We start from the raw sequence: 24237 nt of genomic DNA, 5'->3' as shown, positions 1-24237 counted from the left end.
TCATTTTCTTGTTCTCTGTATTTCTTTTACTTTTCATTCTTGTTTTGTAGGAAACAGTTGGTAGGTTTATGGATTTAAACAGATAACATAACCACACACACAGGCTATGCATTCAAATGCATGCAATGCACATCCACTTTCTCTCACACACATACATACAGATGCTCATTGTCGTTCCCTCTCTGCTGCACTCACCAGTGCACACACAGACTCAGAGGCGCACTCGCAGCCTCCATACAGTTGAGATGGATGAGTGTGCGCTGACTGACAGGTGATTCATCGGTCCCGCAGCCACCATACATATTCTAATGGGGCCTTGAGGAAAGTAAAAAAAAGTTGCAGAGTGAGATCAGGACTTTGCTTTTAGACAGCAGGAAGAGAGGGGAGCCATTATTCTTCGCACGCACATCTTAGCTGTCAACCGAAAAAGCACCTGCCACACAGAAAAAAATGAAAGATTAATACTAAGAGACCCCAGACTTCAATCTCAAAATGACTCCTTTATTCACAGTTGTTTGGAAAGCATACTGTATAGAGTGAGGAAGTCATTTTCAAACACACTTATGTTTGGATGGTTGGTCCTCCATCGTGCATGCATATTGAGCATATATACTGTATGTATATAAAATCATTTATGGATATGTAAATGTGATGCCTGCTTCCTCAATTGGATTTTGGATGTAAAGACACATTAGTAGGCCAGACAATGAAGTACATATTTGAAGGGTTCATTTTCAAAAAACACATATCTCTGTTTGGATTTATTTTCCTAAAAATGTTCTTATTGTGCTTTCAAAGGTAAAAAAAAAACAACAAAAAACAATCAAACTGGTGTTGGTTTATTCATTTATCAAAAATGGCTTTTTATCTGTTTTTGCAGATTAAGTTTATTATTTTCATTTAGAAAATGTGTCATGCTCTTTAACAGGACAATTGAAAAGAATTGGATTGTTTCTAATACACAGCATGATAGAAAATTGTTTACCAAACCACTATGGTAATGGAATATTCAAAATTTGCAACTTCCACCTGTTGGAGAGCTGTGTGCATAATTTAAAGTAATTCTGCATGATGTTTTTTTCTTCAAATACAGTTAAAAGGGGGGAGAAAGAGGAGAGATGACATGCACTAAAGCTCTCCAGCCAGATTGGGACTGGGGACGCTGAGATCAAACAGCCAGCATGTTACTCTTAGACCACCAGGACACACTGCTATTGTTTAAAGATGATACACAATAGAACCATGTTTTCCCTGTGCTGTTTTATTTCCCAGCAGGGGCAGGTGTAGGGGCTGCAAAGTCACACAATGTGAAATGAAATCGTAGAAATTGGTCCAGTATTGAGCGAGAACACTGTAACCGGCAGCTGTGAACCGGGCCGCAATGTACTGTAATGTGCCTGGGCAATTGCGCACCTTCAATTTGGGTCACTAAAAGTTCTGTTTTTGCTGCTGACAGGCTCAGATTATTATGTTAAGTGTCTGACAATATTATGGAAAGGATCCCTAAAGAGATAGACGTTTTCGTTAAAGAGTAAGATCCTTTTTGTTCAACCAGAAACGGCCCCGAAATCGCCATTGCCAAACTCACCAGACTCCATTTAAACAATACTGTTAGTGTGTATAGAGCCAGAATATTTCCACATGTAAATGGGTGAATTAAAAACCAGAGAGGTGATTGTTGGCAAAGTAGAAAGATGAACCAAGATGTCTTTTGATAGTTTGGTTTGGCGATGGTGATTTCGGGGCTGTTTCATGTTAAACAAAAAGGATCTTTTTTTAAATGTTGTCAGGCACTTAGAATAATAATCTGAACATGTGACAGACAGTGAGCACATTACAGTACATTGGGGCGACACAGTGTTCTCGCTCAATCACAGTGGACGTAAATTAAAGGTGCACAACTGCCCAATAACTTACATTGCAACTTGTTCCGCTGCTCGTTGGCAGCGGTCTGGCTTAACACTGGACCAATGTCCAAGATTGTTGTTCTCATCAGTCACTTTGTCATAAAAACAATGTTACCCTGTAAGTGTTTTCTGTACAGCTCAGGCAGACCTTCTACTATATCATGCTGCTAGAAAGTGTATCACGACCGCTGTCCAAGGTGCTGATCCTTGGACCATCAGCAATGTAGGAGCTCTCCAATGGTAATATCCATAGCTCATGCTGCTGAGCAGGATTCCCACTAGCACAGTCTGATCACTTACAGAAAAACTCCAAACAATATCCCTGTCATGGTTTCCATCTGTTTTAGAGCGCCTTCCATGGGCTGCAGGGCTAGGCTATAATTAACCACCTGGCCTGCATCACTGGAGAGCAAGCAATGCTTAGACAGTGGATCCAAATGTATATATTGTTTGATTTTACTGTCTGCAGATAACTTGTAGAATGCATTTTCAACTGACTAAATTGTCAATAAACTGCCTTTAAATAGACCAAATCACTGTGACGCCGCGCTAACATAAAAATCACTTTGGGTAGACCAATGGCCATTGATTTAAACTTGATATGTGAACTTAGCAAAGTTGTTTATTTCTGTTGTCATTTTCAGCCGTAACATTTAACGATACACAGTTAAACATGAGGGACTGACTAAGTGTCGTCTCTGCTCTGCGTATTTTCTGTACTGTGTTGTTTTGCTAACATCTGTGATAAACCACATCTAACGTTACAACCAGCGACATCTCACCGCCGGTCGCACTGACTGCTAGTTTGGATGGTGTCATTTTCTTTAGTCTGTGGCCCATCAGGTAAATTACATCTCCAACCTAGTGTTAGTGCAAGTGTTGACATATGAAAGCATCAAACATGCATTTTAGAAAAATTAGATCAGATATATATATACATTCTACATTTCTACCCGGAAGTTATTGTAAACAAACATTGTGATTGGGTCTATACTGTCATCCCTCTCATACACAATCATACACAAATAGTGGAGTATGAATGTTTACTCGTGGATTTCGGGTTGAGTGGATAAAACACTCAAACACCATTTCATCTTTTTTTAGGATCATTTTTTTGACATTTCTGCCTTTTTTATGGATAGGACAGTTAGATATGAAAGGGGGGGAGAGAGGGGGGGGAAGACATGCAGGAAATTGTCACAGGACAGAATCGAACCCTGAACCTTCTGTGTCAAGGAATAAACCTCGACAATGTGGTGTGCGCCTGGTTTACCAACTGAGCTAACCCAGCCACGAACACTATTTAATCTTGAAGAAATGATTAAATATTAACCTCATCATATAGGCTAGTAAGTATGGATCTGGCGTTCTCCTTTTAGTTTACGTGTCTTGTTTCGTTTGGAGCTTTTCTTTATTTTTTTACCATTGTGTTCAAGTAAGTCTCACTATTCATATGGATGTTGGATATCTCATTTGGAAAAGAAGTTGCTGTCTCGAGTTTGGTTTTGAAAAAACAAAACAGAAGGGAGCAATAAAACATCCTATGCTTTTAGGCTTGACAGAGGCCATTATTTTAAAGTAGCATAATGTGAAAGTCTAGAGGCAGAGTAGCTGTCAGCAACATGTCAACAATGTGATGCATTAGTGCTACAGGTAGAGAATTCCATCAGTAAAATGTAGCTTTTAGTGGCAGCTGTTTTCAATGCAAAAGTTGAACTGTGTTTCCTTTCATTTCACATTAACATCACATTGTATATATATATAGTGGCTGTTGTCAGGGTTGGATCAGATTACTTTGAAATGTAACCCATTACTGACTACAAATTACATCACAATTTTTGTAATCCGTAACGTAATTAGTTGGATTACCCAAAACATTTAACGTAATTTGATTACTTTAGGATTACTCTTAGATCACTTCAACAAATATGCACCTTAAGAAAAAGACACCGCCACAGCATTGATCAATTAATTCTTATTTAATTTGTCTCTTTATCATTTCATTATTTCATTTCATTCATTATTTCATTATTTTCTATTTATTTCTATTTATTTATTTATTTTCTATTTATTTATTATTTCCATTTCATTATTTTCTAAGAAATCTTTTTGCTCTCATTAAAGCATTCCTGTGTGAACTAACTAAAAACCTTAGCATACATAGCTAGCAATGTTTGAACGATGCCAAGCATGTTCTTGTAATGTTAATGTTAACGTTCAATTTACCTCCAAGTGTTTGTTCAGATTTGAAGTAGACGTTAGCGCCGTTGACAATACTTGCACTTTTGGTACACACATTATTATTTTTCACTGTCTTTAAATCAAAGTTGTGGCGATATTGCTAACTAGTAAACGCATTTTGCCCAACTGAGCTGGGTCTGTCTTTCGACGTCGACGGCTCCTCCATCTTGAGTTTTCATTTGAACCTTTTTCTTGTCAAGAAACTACACAGGCAATTGGATGATAGTGACATCTAGTGGACAAATGAATGAACTTCTTGTCAAATTAAAACCTAGTTGGGCTATCATAAAAAAGTTGTTTGCATGATGTAATCATTGTACACATTGCATGAAAATGTAATCATGCAATTCTCAACAATGTAACTGTAATATGATTACACATTTCTTATTGTAATCTGGGTTGATTATAGTTACTTGATTTTTGTAATCTGATTACGTAATCCAGATTACATGTAATCCGTTACTACCCAACCCTGCCTGTTGTTATACCAGACTGTGGCTGGGTTGGTAGAATAAGCTTTGATTCCCATCACATTGGCAGTTAATTTCTCTTAGGCTTCAACAACAGGGCTGATTGGTGGCCCGGGGCAATTAAAACGTTTGGCAAGTGTTTGTTATATTTATAAGTCTCAATAATTTTTCCGAACCTTAATCTTGCCTCCTTCCCCCTTCGCCCATGTCAGAAAATGCTTGTTGAATGACTAGATTTCAATGTGCCGTTAGCTAGTGACTAGTGGCTGTCTTGTTAGAAGAAGAAGATGAGGATGGCTGTGTACGAGCCAAAGCAAAAGAATGTTTCAAGCGTCCTGGCAGAGGCAGTTTTCTTTGGTGGCAGTAGAGGATGTTCGTAAAACAACTACAGTATTTTTTAAATTTGCCATAACTGTTGGTTCCAAGGCAGAATTTTTTTTTCAAAAAAACAATTTGTATAGGACCCAGTAAAAATTGACTGAGGGCAAATAGTATTCATCTGTGTTGAACCCTGCCTTTACACAGTAACAGTTGCAACATAGTCCAAGCATCACAATGCAACACAATGTACATTAAGGGCCCTTTCACACCTATAACTCAGTAGACTTCGATTCGGGGGTGAAGTTGCAACGTTGTTGCATTTTTCATTTGGTTCTCTTAACATTCAGCTGCACTTTGTCAAGCGCACCAAAAAGTGTAAAGAAATCATGGTCACTTGTTTATTGGAGAGAATAGCGTTGTAAAACTCGCTGACACCTCTGGTTTCAGAAATAATGGAGCAACACTAGGGGTGTAAAGATTCACCCATACGAATCAGTATACAGCTACATCGATACATGGACCCCTGCATAGGTCTAAATGGACCGAGATTCGGCCGATGGCCCGGTTCTAACATTACGAATCGGTTGACTGAATCTTTGCTGTCAATCCAACAAAGCTGCTGCGGTGTGTTCAGTGCTGTTGATAGAGATGAGTGTGTGTTTATGTGTGACTGAGACAAAAGCCTCACCATTTGTGTGATAGCAGGGATCAGCCAATCAGTGCCTTTGTTTGGGTTTGCATAAAAAACGTGCCGACTAGACTAGTTTTTGGGGTTAGCGGTGAAAGTGGGTAAGAGGAATACATGGTGGATATTGTAAATTGTATTAGCTACTACTGTGTGAGTCATCCATCCATGTGTGAGTCTACTATATATATATATATATATATATATATATTTGGGTGTGTTTAGTTTATATTTACATTTACTTGTTCTAAGATGTTCAGTTACATTAGCATAAAAGTCTGCTAGCTGCATGCTAACTCTCCCAACAGTATTATTGTGCTCACATGTGTACCCACGTTTCACATGTGTAAAACTGTATGTCATTGTTATTGGAGTGCTCACTATGACTGTGTAACGTGGACCTGTGTTTGAGTTACTGTCTCTAAGATTACAGCAGCAAGGAGGCTGTTTCATTTAACATTGAGCTGATGTGTATGCTATTTGGTTATATGTGGCTAGCAAATTAAGTAGAAGTTACAGTGTATACTATTAGCATGTCCTAGCTTTACTATTCCCTGGTCACTTTTACAAAATATACATATTTACTTGAAGGTAGGCAATGCTTCTTTAATACAATTGGCTTATTTTAATTCATAATGGGAAATTAATGTGTGTAAATTAAACAAATATTAACTGTATCTATCAGATTGAGTCGTATCTCATTGTATCGCACCAAAATCGTTTCAACATCAAGTCGAATCGCACTGAATCGTTTTCATTGAAATGTATCGTCCCTGAACCGTATCGTAGACCATCTATCTAGATACCTATCTGATCGTCCTGTAAGGGAGTGATGCACACCCCTAAGCAGCACCAAATGTACTAATTAACATCTTGGGTTTTCTGGTTTTGCCTTGCTTTTTTTTTATATTTTAAGAGAAGTTGAACAATGTAAGCAGCTGACAGGCAGCGAGAGAAGGCGAGAGATGATGATGTCACTCAGACAACGAGCAATGGTCATAATATGTTATAGATTTCAAAGTTATCCATCTTTAAATCAAAAATAAGGCTGTAAATTGTGTGCAAGGTTGAAATTGCAGGCTAGTAAAGACAACAGTTTTTAGTTTGCTTCCTATATTTGGGTTGTATCGCGTTCTCACCTAAAGTGAAGCGAACTCTAGAGCACATGGATCTGAACCAAGACCGCCGTTTCCAACCGCGCTAGAGTTTGGATGAGCTTTCACACCGCCCCAAACAGACCGGACTATTCCACGAAACGCTTCAGGGTTCGATTAAAACAGACCAAAGAGCAAACCTACGTCTCTGACTGGAGTACAATTGGTTATTGATACAGTCGTAACAGACTGCATTGAGATTGATATTGAGTGTGAGACATTTGAAAAAAAAAACAATCAAATTGAAAAAATTACACCGGGCACGCCAAGGGGGGCCGGGAGGTCAATTTGTTTATCACTGGAAAAAAAAATGCAATTTCAGCATTTTTGGACCATTATTTGTGTCTAAAATGTTGAAAAAGCTATAGCAGATAACAAACAAAGAAAAAGCTTTAGTGCGTAACTTTTTGATATTAATGAACGTCCGTTACATTTAAGCCATTACCAAATGAGTTGCTACAAAGCTAATTAAGACTATCAGCTCCACACAACTCTCTCTGTATTTCTCAGTATGGCTATGTTCAGAAGATTGTGTCATCCAGTGACTTTCCCGCGCAGAAAATCAAGTGAAGATAATTACCTTTTCTGAAGAGTCCATCATGTTTTTTCAATCCTCCGTGTCCTCCTTGGCTAATAGCAACTGAGTGGAGGAGGGGTGGGGGTGGTGCACGGTCACAGAAGGCTTGCATCATATGGACGCGCTGACAGTTTTGTTGTCATTACTTAGAATTCCTCATGGGGGCCACGGAAACTACGCACTATAGCTTTAAAGACAAAATTTGCTAAAGAAGTCCGCTGGGGACCAACTAAATCATTAGATTTGAGAAAAGTCATTTAGTTACATTCATTTGTCTAAGGTGCTACCCAAAAAGGGCTTGGGTGCTGCGCCTAAGCCTTATAATCGTTGTACGTTTTATTGATTTTTTCATTAGGATATTCTTCGATTACGCTACACCAAAAACGAAAGAAAAAGACACAGAATTCGACACTTAACTAACCACCTCTGTTTTCCCATTCCACAGCTCCACCCACCCCAATCGCTCCGCCTGAGCTTCTCACTGTCGGCGCCACTTACCTTTGGATCAAACCCAACGCCAACAGCATCATCGGTGACGGACCCATTATCCTGAAGGAGGTGGAATACCGGACCACTCTGGGTAACTGGGTGGAGACCCACGTGGTGGACTCCCCAACCTATAAACTCTGGCACCTGGACCCAGATGTGGAGTACGAGATCAAGGTCCTGCTCTCCAGACCTGGGGAGGGAGGAACGGGGCCGCCAGGGCCGCCGCTCGTCACCAGGACTAAATGTGCAGGTGAGTGACGCCTTTTTTATTTATTGTTTGTTTTTGAGCCTTCTCTTGTTCCCTTCGGGTCACTGTTATAGATTTTTACTTCCTTTTTAAAACTCCCTCTTAGGTTGAAAAACCAAAGGGCTCCAGAGCTTCTTCTTAGAACTAGTCTATGTGGAAATATGATGGTGCTCTTTGGTAGGGAGGCATGAACAAATCCAGTGAGCATAAAAAAAAAAAAAATCCAAGGCACTTTAGAAATAAAAAGGTGTTTCAAAGCATCTTTTTCCTAGAGACGAGTGCCTTGGATTTTTTTCTTGATGCTTACTCCCTCTTACGTTTGCTCTTTTCTTTCCTTTATTCACCTTTTGTTTCTTTATCCTTTTTTTGTCTTGATTCTGTTGTTGAGGATGGCTCCCTATGGTCCAGAAAGCTGATGCTATGAGGATTAGAAGCAGTTGTTGTATCCTCATGTTTTATACATTTTCATCACATTATGAACTGAATACTCACACATCAAAGAATGATGAATGATAGAATTTTCTAGAATGATATTGGGCAATCTTAGGAAAACTTGAATAAACGAAGTTTTGGAAAAGGTTAGGGCAGTGGTTTTCAAAGTGGGGTCCTGAGGGGGTTCCAGGGGGCCCCCAGACAAAAATGGGAATCATTTATTTCCACTATAATTCCATTCATAAGGAACACAATGACAGAATGTATGACTATGTTGGTAAATGGATTTCATTCACTTTCTGTAAAAAAAAACCCATCTAAAAGCAAAAATCCTATCATATGGGGGACCCTGGGATGGAACCTTATCAACTGTGGGTCCGTGGTCTAATTCGTGTCAGTTTTGGGGTCCTTGGCGTGGAAAAAGTTTGGGAACCACTGGTGGTTTGCGTATGGTTAAATGTTGGAGTGATCTGATTTGGAGACAGAGAGGTTAGAAGGCAGATGAGCAAAATAAGGACAACAAAAAAAATCTTCTCATCTTCTTCATGGGAACGAGAGCACAAATCAAAGATGATGATAATTGGGATGTTAAGAAGGTGCCTGAGAGATGAAGGAGAGGTGGAGTGCGGGGGTGGGTGGACCGGGGGGGGGGGGGAAGAGGAGGAGGAGATGGGGGGAGGTTAGGTGTGGGTAATCATGGCCAATAACGAGCATCCCAGCGGGGGTGTGAGGTCACAACGAGTGGCAGTTCATTTGATAACATGAAAGCCCATAAGATCTCTTATGTAGGGGTGTGTGTGTGTGTGTGTGTGTGTGTGTGTGTGTGTGTGTGTGTGTGTGTGTGTGTGTGTGTGTGTGTGAGCGTATACTCCAACTAGGGCTGCGCAATGTATCACTTTGTTTTTATTCGTCATCGCTTTATCAACTGGCAGAATTAGCACATTGCGAAAGGCTGCGACATACGCCGATAGACACTCCGAGATTTTTTTAGATGGTTGAAAGTATCAGTAGATACTAACTACATTTTAAAATGTAACTCCCATTCTTTTTTTTTTTGTGGTGCCTTTTATATTTAATGCAATGTTCAATTTGTTTAATAAAAGACTGTTGGAAATGATTTCCTTTTTTAAAAAAATTTTTTATTCAATAAGCAATGTTTTGTATTTTAGCCGAATACTGAAAGCAGCAGAACTGAGTACACTTTAACATATGTGTATTTATCGCAGGTAATATCTTTAACGCAATATTCAACATTGTTGCATATTTTCCTCATATCGTGCAGCTCTAACTAGAGCTGTAATCGGGCCTTAAAAGTTAGGCCTGAAAAGGACCGAGCCCGACAGAATTCGACCTGAGCCTGACAAATACATTTTGATTGACAGCTTTTTAAAAACCCGAGCCCGTTTACAGCCCGACTGTACAAAAGGCCCTCTATCAGCAGTGATTAGAGTGCATGTGAGAGAATAGCACGGACACGCGCTTCACACCGCGAGCGGGCACGCGCACCACTCGGCGGAAAAGGGAGAGAAAGAAAAAAGAGACCGCTCCGCACGCATACAGCTCTTTTGTCTTTCATCAAGAATGAGTCATTTATACATTTTTTAACATAATTTGTTCATGACTAACGTAGGCTATAGGCCACTTGGAAGTTGGAACAAAGAAATAAAATAAGTCCTCCAGAGGCCGGCCTCCGTTCCACCTCCCTCAGCATCCATTTTCGTGCTAATCGAAATGCATCACCTGACCACTCATTTACCGCGCAACCCGGAGGGCAAGCCCGAGCCCGGCCCGAGCCTGGCCTGAGCCCGGCCCGAGCCCGTGTAAAATGGGACCCGATGGGTTCGGGCAAAGATCTTCAGCTCTAGCCCTAGCTCCCACTACTCTGTGCACTCTCTTGTCCCTCTTCCTCTCTATTTTTCTACAAACTGTCCTTCCATCTGTCGATCTCTTTTGTTGTTCTTATTTAGCCACACTTGTTCTTTTTTTTCCTCTTTCTCTTAATTTTTCCTCTTGTGACATCTCTTCTTGCTTTCATTTTGCCTGATCTCCCCCCATTTCTCTTTCCCGTTCCCTCATACTCTACCTCTCTTCCTTTCTCTCTCTCTATCACTCTCCCACCTTCTGTTTTTATTCCCCTGCCTTTCCTTTTTCTCTCCTCTTTTTCACTCTTTTGCTCCTTGGCTCACTTCCTCCATGTCTCCCCCTTCTCTTTTTCCTAGCTTTGTCATATCTCTTTTTCTGCTTGACCAGATTTTAAATACCCGGTGGATATTAACGGCGTTGGTGTTTTAACAATATTGTCTGTTCTGTAATCGATGAAGATTTGATTTTTGCACAAGTGTTTACTAGATACATTATTTATAAACAGTTCTTTTGTCTTTCTGTCTTGCACAGCTGGTTTTCTCAAGAGCTTTTTCTGATCCTAAGAAAAGAGACAACAGCTTTTGCCAGGGAGTTCTCTGCTGTGGAGAGTAGAGATGGAGAGAGTAGGACAAAGGGAGGATAAGAAGAGGAGAGTGAGGAGCAGTTGGTAAAGGTGTGAAGGTGCTGGTCCGCTCAATCTACACCTAACTTTAGATTCACAGTAGAGAGAGAGAGAGAGAGAGAGAGAGAGAGAGAGAGAGAGAGAGAGCATTTGAATAGTGCTGCTTCCCTGTTGTATTTTGTCTGTTTTTGACAATGCCTTTATCTTGTGTGTGTGTGTGTGTGTGTGTGTGTGTGTGTGTGTGTGTGTGTGTGTGTGTGTGTGTGCCAGTATGTGTCTTGGGGCTCTAGTTGTTTTAAGTAAGTTATGTCAAAGCTTTGGAGGATTAAGTTGGCAGGTGCTTTAATTTAATTGGAATGTGTGTGTGTGCGTGGTTTTGCACAGATTACGGTTTTGTGTGTCTGTGTCTTTACCTCACTGTGTGTGTGTGTGTGTGTGTGTGTGTGTGTGTCTGTGTGTGATTGTGGTATCTTCTGTCCGCCCCCTGAATTTCTTCCTCCAGTCTGTGGTAATCAGCATGTGAAAATGATATGTCAACAGTACAGTCTCTCTCTCTCTCTCTCTCTCTCTCTCTCTCTCTCTCTCTCTCTCTCTCTCTCTCTCTCTCTCTCTCTCTCTCGCTCTCTCTCTGTCTTTGTCTCTCTCACTCTCAATTAATTTCAATTTAGAGAGCTTTATTGGCATGACAAGATATGGCTTATATTGCCAAAGCAGATTAAGGAAATGTACAATAACTGGCACAAGATAAACTACAACATAAACATAAAGTGATAAAGGCACGGGGAGTACAATGGTTCAGCAAAATCATTACACAACTTATCACATTGTTACAACTTTGTCAAAATGCAGCTCTAACACATTTACAGGAACCTATTGATCTAGGTGGGTGTGTTACTCCTGTGTGGCGTTTCTGCTGTCATGTGGCAGGAGTCGACTAGGATGCAACAGTTTGTGTTCTTACCTAAAATAAATTCCGTTTGTCCCTGTCTGAAAGTGTCTCGAATTCTTTACATTGACTTCTAAATTTGAGGAAGAAGATTTGTCTGATTTTTTAGGGCTGGGTATCGTTCACAAAATGTTCGGTACCGATACCAATACTGTGACTTCGATACCGGTTCCTAAACAGTCCTTTCATTTATTTTTCAGCTCTTACTATGTGTGTAACGCAGAGTTTTTTCTGCATGTCTCTACGACGTGTAAAGTTAGACAGCCATTCATAGATATTATTAGATCTTGGTAGAAGCATGCTGCGTGCTAATTGCCTCACTGACGCTGATGAGATTTACTACTTAGCTATTTAAATTGGGTATTGAATGACGGTTTTTCGATACTCAAAACTTTAGAGGCAATTCGGTCTGTGCCAAAAAAGTATTGAATTTGGTACCCAGCCCAACTAATTTGTTTGTATTTGTCACAGTAGAGTAGAAAGTACAGCTCGGTCTCTACTTCTCTGTCCTCACATGGGTGTCTAGGTGTGTCTGTGGTGGCCGGTTTCCATAAGCCAGACTGTGTCCACTCTGTCTGTCTGTCTGTCAGTCAGCCAGCCGGTTTCCACAGCCAGACTGTGTCCACTCTGTCTGTGTGTCTGTCTGTGTGTCTGTGTGTCTGTCTGTCTGTCTGTCTGTCTGTCTGTCTGTCTGTCTGTCTGCCAGCCAGCCAGCCGGTTTCCACAGCCAGATTGTGTCCACTCTGTCCGTATTTGCTCAGAGTCTTTGTGAGTCTGTTCTCCTCTATGGGATTCAAGTATTCAGCTACTGTGTATTGTCAGTTTAGGGCAAAGTAACAATCCATTTTGCTTTGATGTTTTGTAGTTTAGTAGTGTCTCTCTCTCTCTCTCTCTGTCTCTCTCTCTCTCTCTCTCTCTCTCTCTCTCTCTCCCTCTCCCTCTCTCTCTCTCTATCTCTCTCTCTCTCTCTCTCGCTCTCTCTCTCTCTTGCTCTCTCATTCATATATATATATATATATATATATATATATATATATATATATATATATCTCAAATTCAAATTGGCTTTATTAGCATGACCATATTGACACACAGTGTTGCTAAAGGACCCAGTACAACAGGGAAACATATGCATTTACATACAGTCTTAAGATGCAGACACTAAAACATTATGTTAACGTTCAAAAATCAATTATGTCAACAAAAATTAACAGCAGCAAGAACATAACTGATGGATATCAGATTGACATGAAAATAATAATAATGCAGTAATGTTACAGAAAAAGTAAATAGAGAGCGAGAGTGTGTGTGTGTTTGTGTGTGTGTGTGTGTGTATGTGTATGTGCATATATTATGTGCTTTGTAACTGTTTGCTTTGTCTCTCTCTCTCTGTCTCTTTCTCTCTCTGTCTCTCTCTCTCTATATATATATATATATATATTCTTCCTTCCATTCCTCCCTCCCACCGTTCCTCTCTCAACCTATTTCCATCTTATTCTTCCATCTTAAAGGCCAACATTATTCAATATTTTTCCTATTGTCAGCTCGTCCCGCTGTGGGAATCTGTGGCCCCAACCCCCTTTGTTACTACTGAATATGTAGTTTTTTTCTCTCTCTCTTTCCTCTAAAGAGTCACACATATATAGTTTAATTTATTAAAAGGCTGTAGTTTTTAGCAAATGTTACCTAAACAGGAGTAAATGGTGCATTTATTGTAGAACATTTCAGCTTGTTGTTTTTGATTTAGTGAGTGTTTCTTACTACAAAATAAACTGCTGTGTGTGTGTGTGTGTGTGTGTGTGTGTGTGTGTGTGTGTGTGTGTGTGTGTGTGTGTTTATGGTAATGAAGGAACATGTCTCCCCTTGCGGCTCATTGATGTGTTTTTATTAGTTTGTGGACAACAATGGAGCTCCATGGCACAGAGGAATGAAGGAAATCAGGCATTGATTCCCACAAAAAGACTTGTTAGTAGATACGTTCATTGTTGGTTTTGGTCTTTTAATTGACTTTGTTGACTATGAGAAAATAATAGAATATCATTGCCTCTGTTTCTCTCCCCCCTCATCCTAATACTCAGTCACAGTTTACTCTCAACCTAAACGAGACCCACAGGACAGCAGTGATCAATAATGGAAATGAAGAGCAACAGCATCTTGTCTTACAGTGCCAAGACAGACCCAAACGCACACGTTTCTCTCTCGTTCTCCCTCTCTCTTCAAACTTTCATTTTGCTCGGACAGATCTTCAGACTGAGTGAGTCTCAAATCACAGAGCACTTTGTGGTGTGTGTGCAGTACATGTTGACGTAGCCACCAGTTCTCAGCAAGCTTAGAGAGAGAGAGAGAGAGATAGATAGAGAGAGATAGATAGATAGTAGGGCTGCCCAATTAATCACAATTTTATCAAAATCGCAACATGGACTTGTGCATTATGCAAATCAGAGGGGGGGTATATTTGAGAAAGGCAAAATAGGTGTCAACCCATTCTGAATGAGGTACTGTGGTGCTGCAGAGACGTCCCGGCCTACAAATCCTATCCTCCAGACTAAAGAAAAAATAGATAGGTAGACAGAATGATTAAGGAAGGAATACAAAACAAGGATGTGAAAAGAAGAGAAAAATACATGCAGGGAGGAGAAGATGAGCGTGAGAGAAGGAAGAGCTGGAGTGAGAAGGAAAGAGAAAAAGAAAAGGGGAGGATAAAGATGTGAAGAGGAGGAGGAGGAGGAGGAGGAGGAGGAGGAAGAAAAGAGAGAGAGTGCTGGAGATCGGGATCGCAGAGGGACAATGAGCGAGAGACAGAAGGTTGAGAGATGGCCATGATGAGAGATGGTTGATGTGATGTGAAGTGAAGTGGGACAGAGGGGGTGGTCACTCTGAGTGTGTGTGTGTGTGTGTGTGTGTGTGTGTGTGTGCGCGTGTGTGTGTGCGCGCGCGTGTGCGTGCGCGTGCGTGCGTGTAAAGCTTAGTAGAAAGGAACGTGTTTCTGGGCTAGTGGTGCTGTGTCGAGCTGTCACAACCACTCGCCAGGTGTTGTGTGTGTGTGTGTGTGTGTGTGTGTGTGTGTGTGTGTGTGTGTATGTATTGGGATTGGAGCAGGCAGGTATGACAGATGTTCAAAAGCCTGCTGGCTACTGGCAGTATTGTTGTGTGTGTGTGTGTGTGGGGGGGCAGAGGGTGTATGTTTGTCTTCACACCTCCTTTGTTCACCTTTCTCTTCATGTTACCTTCTACAGTCCTGCTCAGGCCTCAACAACAGGCCTAATAATCACTTTAAAGCTACTACTTGTAGCATTTTCAAACGGCTTGTGATACTTCGGTGTAAATATTGTAGTCCACTGTCCAGATTTTTGGAAGTATTGTTGACGTACCTTGTACATTAGTTTTCTTCTCAGAATCAAGGGACACATTTTCATGTTTCAAGGGAAACATTTTGCCAATTATTTTTATTAGCTTTGGGTAATGATTTATTAGATATACCAGCTTTAGACATGAAAGGGGAAAGAGAGAGGGCGAACGACATGCAGCAAAGGGCCGCAGGTTGGAATCGAACCCGCTCTAGCAGGTGAGCTACCCAGTCGCCCCACAGGTATAAGGCTATATCTATATACTCTATACTGTCACGTCCACATCTAAAACAGAGACATTTGGAAACCCTGCTGCCCCCATTTTGATTTGAAAACTCCGGGGTTTGCTTTGTAGTCTAATAAAGCTAATAAATCCCTGCTCTTACTTTTCACCATTGTTGTTCTTTCTCCAAAGTTTTTTTTTGTATTTTTTAACTCAAACATCCATGATTTTCAACCACAATCTGCCTCCTGTGTACACCGGCACACACAGGCCCAGTTTAAGTGATTGGTCATGTGATATGTGTTGTCAGACGTGTTAACATGGACGTAGATCAGTTCTGGTACTGTGTGGACGGAGATTCTTTTTGTCTCAAAATGCCGCTTAGAAATGAAAGTGCAGTAGTGCAGATGTAGCCTTAGTTTTGTGGTTAGGTCATTTTGAGGCAAGACTCCGTTTTCCACATTCCCACATTGATCTGTGTACAATGATTTAAATAAAAAAAAAAAGAAAAGTGCAGTGATTTGACCTACAAAATGCCAGTACACTCGAGGTCTTCTCGACTGATGCCTAGTTTATTTCAAACAACTTATAAACATAAAATACAAAGGATTTCACTATGAAAAACGGAAAAAGGCAAGAATAAGCAAAATATATACTCCATACCATACCATAATATGGGAGGAAGCAAATTGCTTTTCAGGTCCTACTCTACAGGCTGCTATGCCAAGTTAAGCAATTCATGAATAATGTCAGTAAATAATAAAGGATGGCCAGAAGAGAACACTTTGAATATTTCAGAGATGTATTGACAGATTTAGATTTTGACAGAAGAAGTGTTGTTTCCTCAGGATGGCATTCTGCGAGGATCTCACTTGACAACTTCTCCATTTTTGCGGAAATGGAACACAGCTCTTTCCTCTCACTTCCTCCACCCGCCCTATGCTCCATTGTTGTCCCTCTGTCATAGAGGATGCTACAGCCGGCTGCCAGGCGGCTGCCGCTCAAAATAGGATTCAGGCCATTCCGCCCCTTACCGGGCGCTGTGCTGGCTCCAGGGAATCCAACAACCATTTTAGCCATGTGCCTCCTCTAGCGTGGCACATTTTGTGAGTGCGGTGTGAAGAGCAGATTGAGGAGGCAAGCTGAAATGAACCCTCCATTTTGCTCGAGGCGCAGCGAGGACGTAGCCTTGATAATGATTGATTTCATCTGGCTTCCACCCCTTCCCCACCTCCTCTCCTCCATTCCTCTTGCTCCCATCCCTCCACCTTCCCTCGACTCACTCCTTCCTTACTTTTCAAGGCTTTCAAACTATTCATCACCCAGCTTTCATTTGGATAATTCCTCTCTCTATGGTTCACCTCTTTTTTCCATAGTCTCGCATTCTGGCCGCACCACAGATACATTCCAGGATAGGATAAAATTACTCTGGGTTGTTTGCATTTCTTTAAACCAATCACAATCGCCTTGGACAGCGCTAAGCTCTGGACGCAGCGACGGTGGCTCCGCAGAATAGTCTCGGGAAGGAACTTGTTTTGGTGGAACATTTGCACCCTGCAAAAGAAAACGCCACATACAATATTAAATGAAGTTAACTGTTCACACAATACAGCAACGTGAGCTATTTCAATTAACTGGATACATGGTTAAACCTCATTTGCTCTTACCAGTGTATCGCCGTGTGGACTTCGTCCACAGCAATCCCACCAATCGGTCCCAAAACATCCCAGTTAGAGAGGAAATGCCGGAAACATATTCTTTGTAAATCTTTACAATCATTCCCAGAAAGAACCAAGCAGGCCTGCCTTGTTGCACCATCCAAATTTTCTTCAAAACTTGCCATTTTACAGCGTGTAGCTTTCTTGTTGATGTTTCCCGAGAATAACAGAGTTTTGCAAGGTGGGGGACATCCGACGTACAATCCTTTTTTCCAATGTTGTGTGTGTCTGTGTGACCTGCATGGTTGTGTGCATTCTGTCTGTCTCTGATTTCAAATGTGCCTCGTTCTTTTCAATCCAGCCCTGTAATCTTTCTCTCTTATGTTATGTTAGCAACATTACGTTGCTGCAGATTGAAGACACAAACACAGTCCTGTGCATGCTTTGCCATCCTCCCTGCTCTTCCTTGATCTTTGTGTCTGCTAACCCTTCTGCCTATTTCATCGCCATCTTTCCTCTGATTTCCCCTCCCTTCTATCCTTCATTGAAAATACCTCAAACTCAATATTCCCTCAACGTATATTGTGAATATTGGCTCTGATCCTTGTCTCTATAAATATCAGCTTTTAATTGTAATACTACCTCATCAAAGTGCATCTGCATCCTCCTATAATCTCATCTCCTCACTTCTTCTCCTTCCACTTCTCCTCTCTTGCTTGTAAATTATTTATTTTTTATGGGAAGGATGATAATACAAGTGTTGGCTAATATGTTACCCTATAAAGATGGACTTTTAATGTACCCGCTGTACATAAATCTTCTTTTAGTATTTTTTCTGTGCCTTTTCCTCCCCGCAACAGTTCCTTTCCTCCACTCTTCTTTATATAAGGCAGCTGCTAATGTGAATGTTGGCTAATATGCAGCACTCTATAAAGACTTAATTCACCTGAGGGTTATATACTACATCCCCAGCCCCTTCTTCCCTTTCCCCATCTCGCCAAGTAGATCTTTATATGAAGGGTGGTAATGTGAGTGTTGGCAATGTGTTTCTCCATAAAGATAGATTTTTAATTCACCTGCTGGGTATATACTGGTTTGGCTGACACCACTGCTTCCCCATTCTGCCGAGCCAAGCAGTTTAGATGTAGTTAAGAGAGTGCATCCTTTCTGCATCAAACACTATCAAAATCAAACTGTTCAGAGCTCGCTCTGGATCGGTCAGTTTTTTGTTTTTAGCACACTGTTGAAAAGCAAATAACATGTCGCAGACATTGTTCTGCCAGCGCAATACAACGTCTGCTCTGCTCACCGAGACTTCGCTCTGCTCTGACAGAGTCTGTCTCCAACTTTAGTGGCGGCTGGTTTGACCACGGAGATGCGAGTGACGGACGGCAATCTTGACTGTTCTCTATTTCTGTGATAGAAACACTGCAAGCTGCTGCTCTGCTGCATCCCAGATTGCTAAGCACACCTGACTACAGGAGACATTAGCTCAGACTTGCGGAGTATGTATAGTTGGTGCTGTTCAAGGTCGGATCGCGTTCTCACCAAAAACGAACTACCTCATCAAGCAGGTCTCAGTACGCTTGTTTGGTTCGCTTTTGTTGCACACCCTAGTGCGATTGCTGCATTCACACCTGCCGAAACAAACCTTGTTCCACCAGAATTATATTCCGGTGACTGCAGCCCAATGTCTGGACAGACAGAGGCGTTGACCACATCTGGAAACTGTAGTTTTCCTCCAACAATAACGCACATCTTCCGTGATCTGGCCTTTTTCAGTAGAGTGCGGATTTCGTCCTGTGGGAGGTTGCTGGATCGTTTCCCTTGTTGACAAAGGTGACTGGTCAAATAACGTCCAGTTCACTGGCAACTTTGTCCTCTCAGACTCTAATGTGTCAGCTCAAGCAAATCATTGATGTTATGTTAAAGGCATACTATGTAACTTTTCCCTCTTGAGCTGTAGTTCCAATGAGACAACCTGTATTGGGACCTCAGGGTTTCTTGTTAGTAGTTCTTTAGTTATGTTAATATTTTGCTCACCAGCCCCACTGTAAATAAAGACACAGGGATGTCGCAACGAAACAATATGTACAGCTTACCAATGGACTTAATGGGGCATTATCAAATGAACAATTATACTGTTATACTTGTTCTAAACAAGTCCAAATTAAGTTTATCTCTGAAGTAAAAGAAAGAGGAACATATCCGGGTTGCTCAGTAAAATCACTGATTACTGTTGCAAAAGTTTGTGTGTGGAAGAGAACAATACAAGTTCAACTTGGAAGTATTTCTGCAATGTAAATGACAATTGATAATTGACTTTAATGTATTTTCAGTGTTCGCAACTATATTGTATATTGTGTATTTTAAATGGTTTACATAAGTGGATTGAGTTGTACTAAATTAAAACGTGGTTGTAATGCAATGCCCGTAGCAGTAAAGACCACTGTGAAACTTTTTAGCTTAATTGCAATGTTTTTTGTGAATAAACTGTTGAATTATGAGGAAATGGTGCACTTTACCTTGAAGGGTATCTTCCTAAAATGATCTTAAATATTTGGCCTTTATCCTACGTTAACTAGTTTATATCGACAAGGTTTCTTTTCCGGGACTGCTTCGGTGCTGCCGGAAATTCCGCCGGACGTCCCTCATTTTAGCCGGATGTCCGTGACCTTACGCTTTCTTTGTGTTGGTATTCTAAACTGTGGTGGATTTCTGAGGACTATGGTTAACTGCTCCTCAGATCTCTGCAGGGTAAATCCAGACAGCTAGCTAGACTATCTGTCCAATCTGAGTTTTCTGTTCCACGACTAAAACAACTTTTGAACGTACACGTTCCACCAAAACAAGTTCCTTCCCGAGGCTATTTTGCAGAGGCACTTTTGCTCCGTTTGGTGCTTATCGCCGCCCCAAGACGAGTGTAATTGGTTTAAAGAAATGCCAATAAACCAACACATGTTTTTTTCTCCCAACCCAGAATGCTGTGTGGACTAGCCAGACCCTCCTTTGCAGCGCTGTGGAGGAGGGTCTGGCAAGGTCTGGCAAACCAAACTTTTCCCCTGAAGAAAAATGTAAATGCCTCATGAGTATCTGTAGAAATTTGGCACTGAGATTTGACTCAGTAAATCACAATTTCCCTCTCTTTTCCCCTGTTGCTCTGCCTCCTCCTGTGCTTTCTTCAGGCCCATTCACACCTCGCTGCTCTCTGACAGAACTATACGAGCTGAACATCTTGAGCCAAAACATCATATGGAAGGACACTTCACCTCGTCAAAGAGCTTGGTTCCATCATGCTAAGAGCAATTGCACCATGGTACAAAGTGGTTGCTGCTGGTAAAAGCTCCCAGTTCATTGTCTGCCCGTGAGTGGTCGACAACAGGGGCGAAGAAGAGCGTTAATACAGAAGCGGCGTAATGAGGCTAAACATGAATACATTACGGTGTAACACCGACTCGGTTCTGGGTAGCCTACTATATTGGGTCATTTAGGGTGCGGATATCATGTTTTTATATCTGAAATGGCTTTAAAGGGAGTGATGTTTTTAAAATGGATGAAAAGGGGGATATGTGTATTGGGCACACAGTTAGGCTGTAGCACCCCCCCAGCGAAAGTATGTTCCCTACGCATGCCTCTTACAAATCCTTGTTCTTACTTTTAGTGTTGATGATAAGAAATGTAAGATTTAATGACTTATTTTTGTATTTGTACCTAAGCAGCTCCAGATAAGGCCATCAATGAAAACCATAGATGTTTCTGAGTAATCACAGATCATCACTTTCAGAACACTTTTCTCCCATTTTGTATCCAGTATTTCTCTGCAGCAGTTTTCTTTCAAAAACACATTTCCCCTCATGTGCACTTCTAACCCTCTGGAACCATTAGAGCAGGGGAACTAAAATCCAGTGATCACATGAGTCAACTCTCATGTCATCACGCTGACATGAGAGCCGACTTGAACGGAGAATAAAAACTCAACTCAGATAAAACTGCCTACTCTTGTACACACATTTCTTTCTAAGAAAGTCTCTTGATCTCTGTTTTTGTGTGTTCTATTTTCTACGAACATCACATTTTTTTGTCTTCTCTCTTTTCTTATGTTCATGTTAACCCACTGTCCCTTTGAGTTTCCATGTCTGCCTATTTAGGGGTTCTGTCTCTGAATGCCCATGCCCCTGTCCTCAGTCATCTGTCCTTTTGGCCTTTTCCACTTCCCCCTTCCTCTCATTCAAAGTCATTCTACATGTTTTTTTTTTTCACATTCTCTCATTCACATGTGGACTGACAGCCACCCACAGACTACCTTATGCTTTCTTGTAATTCCCTCCTTAGAGTTTGAACTGATGTCTTGTCACTCTCCCAGCTTTGTCTCATTGTGGCTGTTGTTACGGCTTTGTTGCAATCTTGAAATCTTTCTTCTTGGAGTGCCCATTTCTATTACTAACTGAAGCATGCCGGTTTGAGGGACGTATGCCATTTTATAGCATTCTTATTGATTGAAACACATGACATTGTTATTGTTCCGGGGGTGGGGGGTTACTATGCTGGATTCAACTTTGATCCATTGTTTAAGTTAAATCCAAAATGGGTCTATTCTCATAAATGGGTTCGTATAATATCGTACGAAAACGTATGCACAATTTGTATGATATCCTACGAAATTACGGTGAGCGGCGGCTGGTCACTTGATCGCTGGTCACATGACGGCTAAATTTAGCGGTCTTTACAGTCAAATTTAGCCGAGAAAAGGTGACTGTGAGCCGGGTACAGAGCACCGTGTGGTTACGGTCGTTAAAGCGGCTGTTGCAGTTGCGCACCTGCACTAAGTTTAGGCACCAAAACGACTAGTTAAGATTAGGAAAAAAATTGTGATTTGAGTTAAAACACCAGTCCCCTTAAAGCGTAACTCTCACCAAAATGCAACCTAGGGTCTTTTTGTGAATGTACCCGAGTCAAACCTTCGTTTAAAAGCATATTTAGGAAGGAAGCGCCATGTGCCTTCCATTCAGTTCATATTGGTTTAAAAACAAACAAGCAGACACAACTCCAACAAAATAATTGAAATTTCATTTTGAATAATGCAAGGATTCTTTGTTTTTTTCACTTAATAAACATAACCCTAACCCTAAAAAAAAAGATATTCCATTGAAATCAATTGCCCAGCCAGTGTTCCATGGTTTAAAACTAATATGTTACAATGAAGTAATATATTGCTTTGAGCAAATGTAAAGCACTAATCCTTATTGATGTCTTACACAAAAAACAGGTGTAAATCAGGCTCTGTGTGTGTGTGTGTGTGTGTGTGTGTGTGTGTGTGTGTGTGTGTGTGTGTGCGTGTGTGCGTGCGTGCGTGTGCGCACGTGTGTCCAACAACATTAAAGAGTGAGAGAGATGGTGTGTGTGTGCTAGTGCCTGAGACAGAGACTAAGTAGACCCTCTGCGTTTCCCATTAGCACATACAAACTGCACTGATTAATTCTTTCCAAGGAATGTTATATTTGTGTTTGTGCACATGTGGCCCTTTGTGTCTTTGTTCCAATGTGCAAGCACACGCTCACCACACACATCACTTCTTGAAGTACATATAAAGTAATATTAAAAAAAGACATTATGCAGGCGAAGCTGCTTTTTGTTTGCACGTTGCCAGATCTTCTATTTAAAACAGAAAAAGACTTCTTTTGTTGGATTTACCCAGACAATCTCCTCCATCTGCTTCCTTTGTCACATCTCATTTCAAATTGGATTAGACATTTCAAACATTATCCACTTACTGTGTTAATGTATTGTGTATATTCACAGGTAACACTTTAACTATGGTTAACTGCTCCTCAGATCTCTGCAGGGTAAATCCACACAGCTAGCTAGACTATCTGTCCAATCTGAGGTTTCTGTTGCACGACTAAAACAACTTTTGAACATACACATGTTCCACCAAAACAAATTTCTTCCCGAGACTATTTTGCAGAGGCACCGTGGCTTTGTCCGGTGCTTAGCACCGCCCAAGACGATTGTGATTGGTTTAAAGAAATGCCAATAAACCAGAGCACGTTTTTCTCCTATTCCGGAATGCTGTGTGGACTAGCCAGACCCTCCTCCGCAGTGCTGTGGAGGAAGGTCTGGCAATGCGTGACTAAGGAGAGAGCCACCAACGTAGCAGAAAAAGAGAGCGGCTTAAAACGCAACTTGCTAGTGCAAAATTATAACTAACAAGTTAAGAAATTGATTGTATAGTCTATTTTTCTTATAATTACATTGTTTTTAACTGTTTAGCTGATCGGACAAAATTTGAATTGTCGGTTAATGACATCACCAACACTTGTATCTGCTTATAATAATTGCAACTTTAATGCATAATGGAGTCATTTTTATCTTGGTAAGAACTGTAGTAATATAGATGTAGAATCACATATGTGGCCAAGCCAATCAGTTTAACATAAGATTCAAAAGAGAGGAAAAAAAACAGTCAATTCTTAGCTGATTCTGACGGAGCAGTGTACATCTGATCTTGAGCCCTGTCCTTATTGAATAAGGGCTAAAAAATGACACGGCCATCAGAAGAAAAACAATATCTTTAAGGAGGCGTATGAAACCAGAGTCTTATGAATCAAACATTATGAACCAGGCTGGTCGATATGTTTGCTCGAAAGAGAGACAAGTCTCCAGGCCTTTCAAAACTCAAAACCCTTTACAAATGTGTGTGTGTGTGTCTAGGTGTGTCTGTACTTCACTCCATGCTAGAATGAGAGTGAATGTGTGAATGCTCTTCCTTGGTTGAATATGTATTTGTGTGTCTGGAGATTGAGACACACATCGGATCAATCAGAGCAATGGGACAGGCTGTGAATATCAGATCACATCTTCATCATAAAAATACAGCAGAGCACTGCGGCAGACTGATGACACTCTCTCCTGTCCTTAGGACACTCTCTCCTGTCCTTCAATATCTACTGCTCAGATGCCCCTAAGCAAGGCATCCAACCTCCAAATAATGGCCTCTGTCGTCTTTGTGTACATCCTGTTCCCTGGAGGCTGTTTATTATCCTGATCCCACCTAC

General features: G+C 41.0%; 1 protein-coding gene across 1 annotated transcript in view; it reads left to right on the top strand.

The window, feature by feature from the left end:
* ptprt (protein tyrosine phosphatase receptor type T) overlaps positions 1 to 24237 on the top strand; it is a 438297-nt gene that overhangs the window by 140556 nt on the left and 273504 nt on the right. The window contains exon 8 of the mRNA XM_078247539.1: positions 7801 to 8094. Within this exon, the coding sequence (XP_078103665.1) occupies positions 7801 to 8094 (294 nt within the window). The remainder of the gene's footprint in view (positions 1 to 7800; positions 8095 to 24237) is intronic.

The sequence above is a fragment of the Sander vitreus genome, chromosome 4, assembly GCF_031162955.1.
Source record: "Sander vitreus isolate 19-12246 chromosome 4, sanVit1, whole genome shotgun sequence".
Lineage (NCBI taxonomy): Eukaryota > Metazoa > Chordata > Actinopteri > Perciformes > Percidae > Sander > Sander vitreus.
Note: the sequence above shows the minus strand (reverse complement) of the source record. Positions and strands in the feature narration are given on the sequence as shown.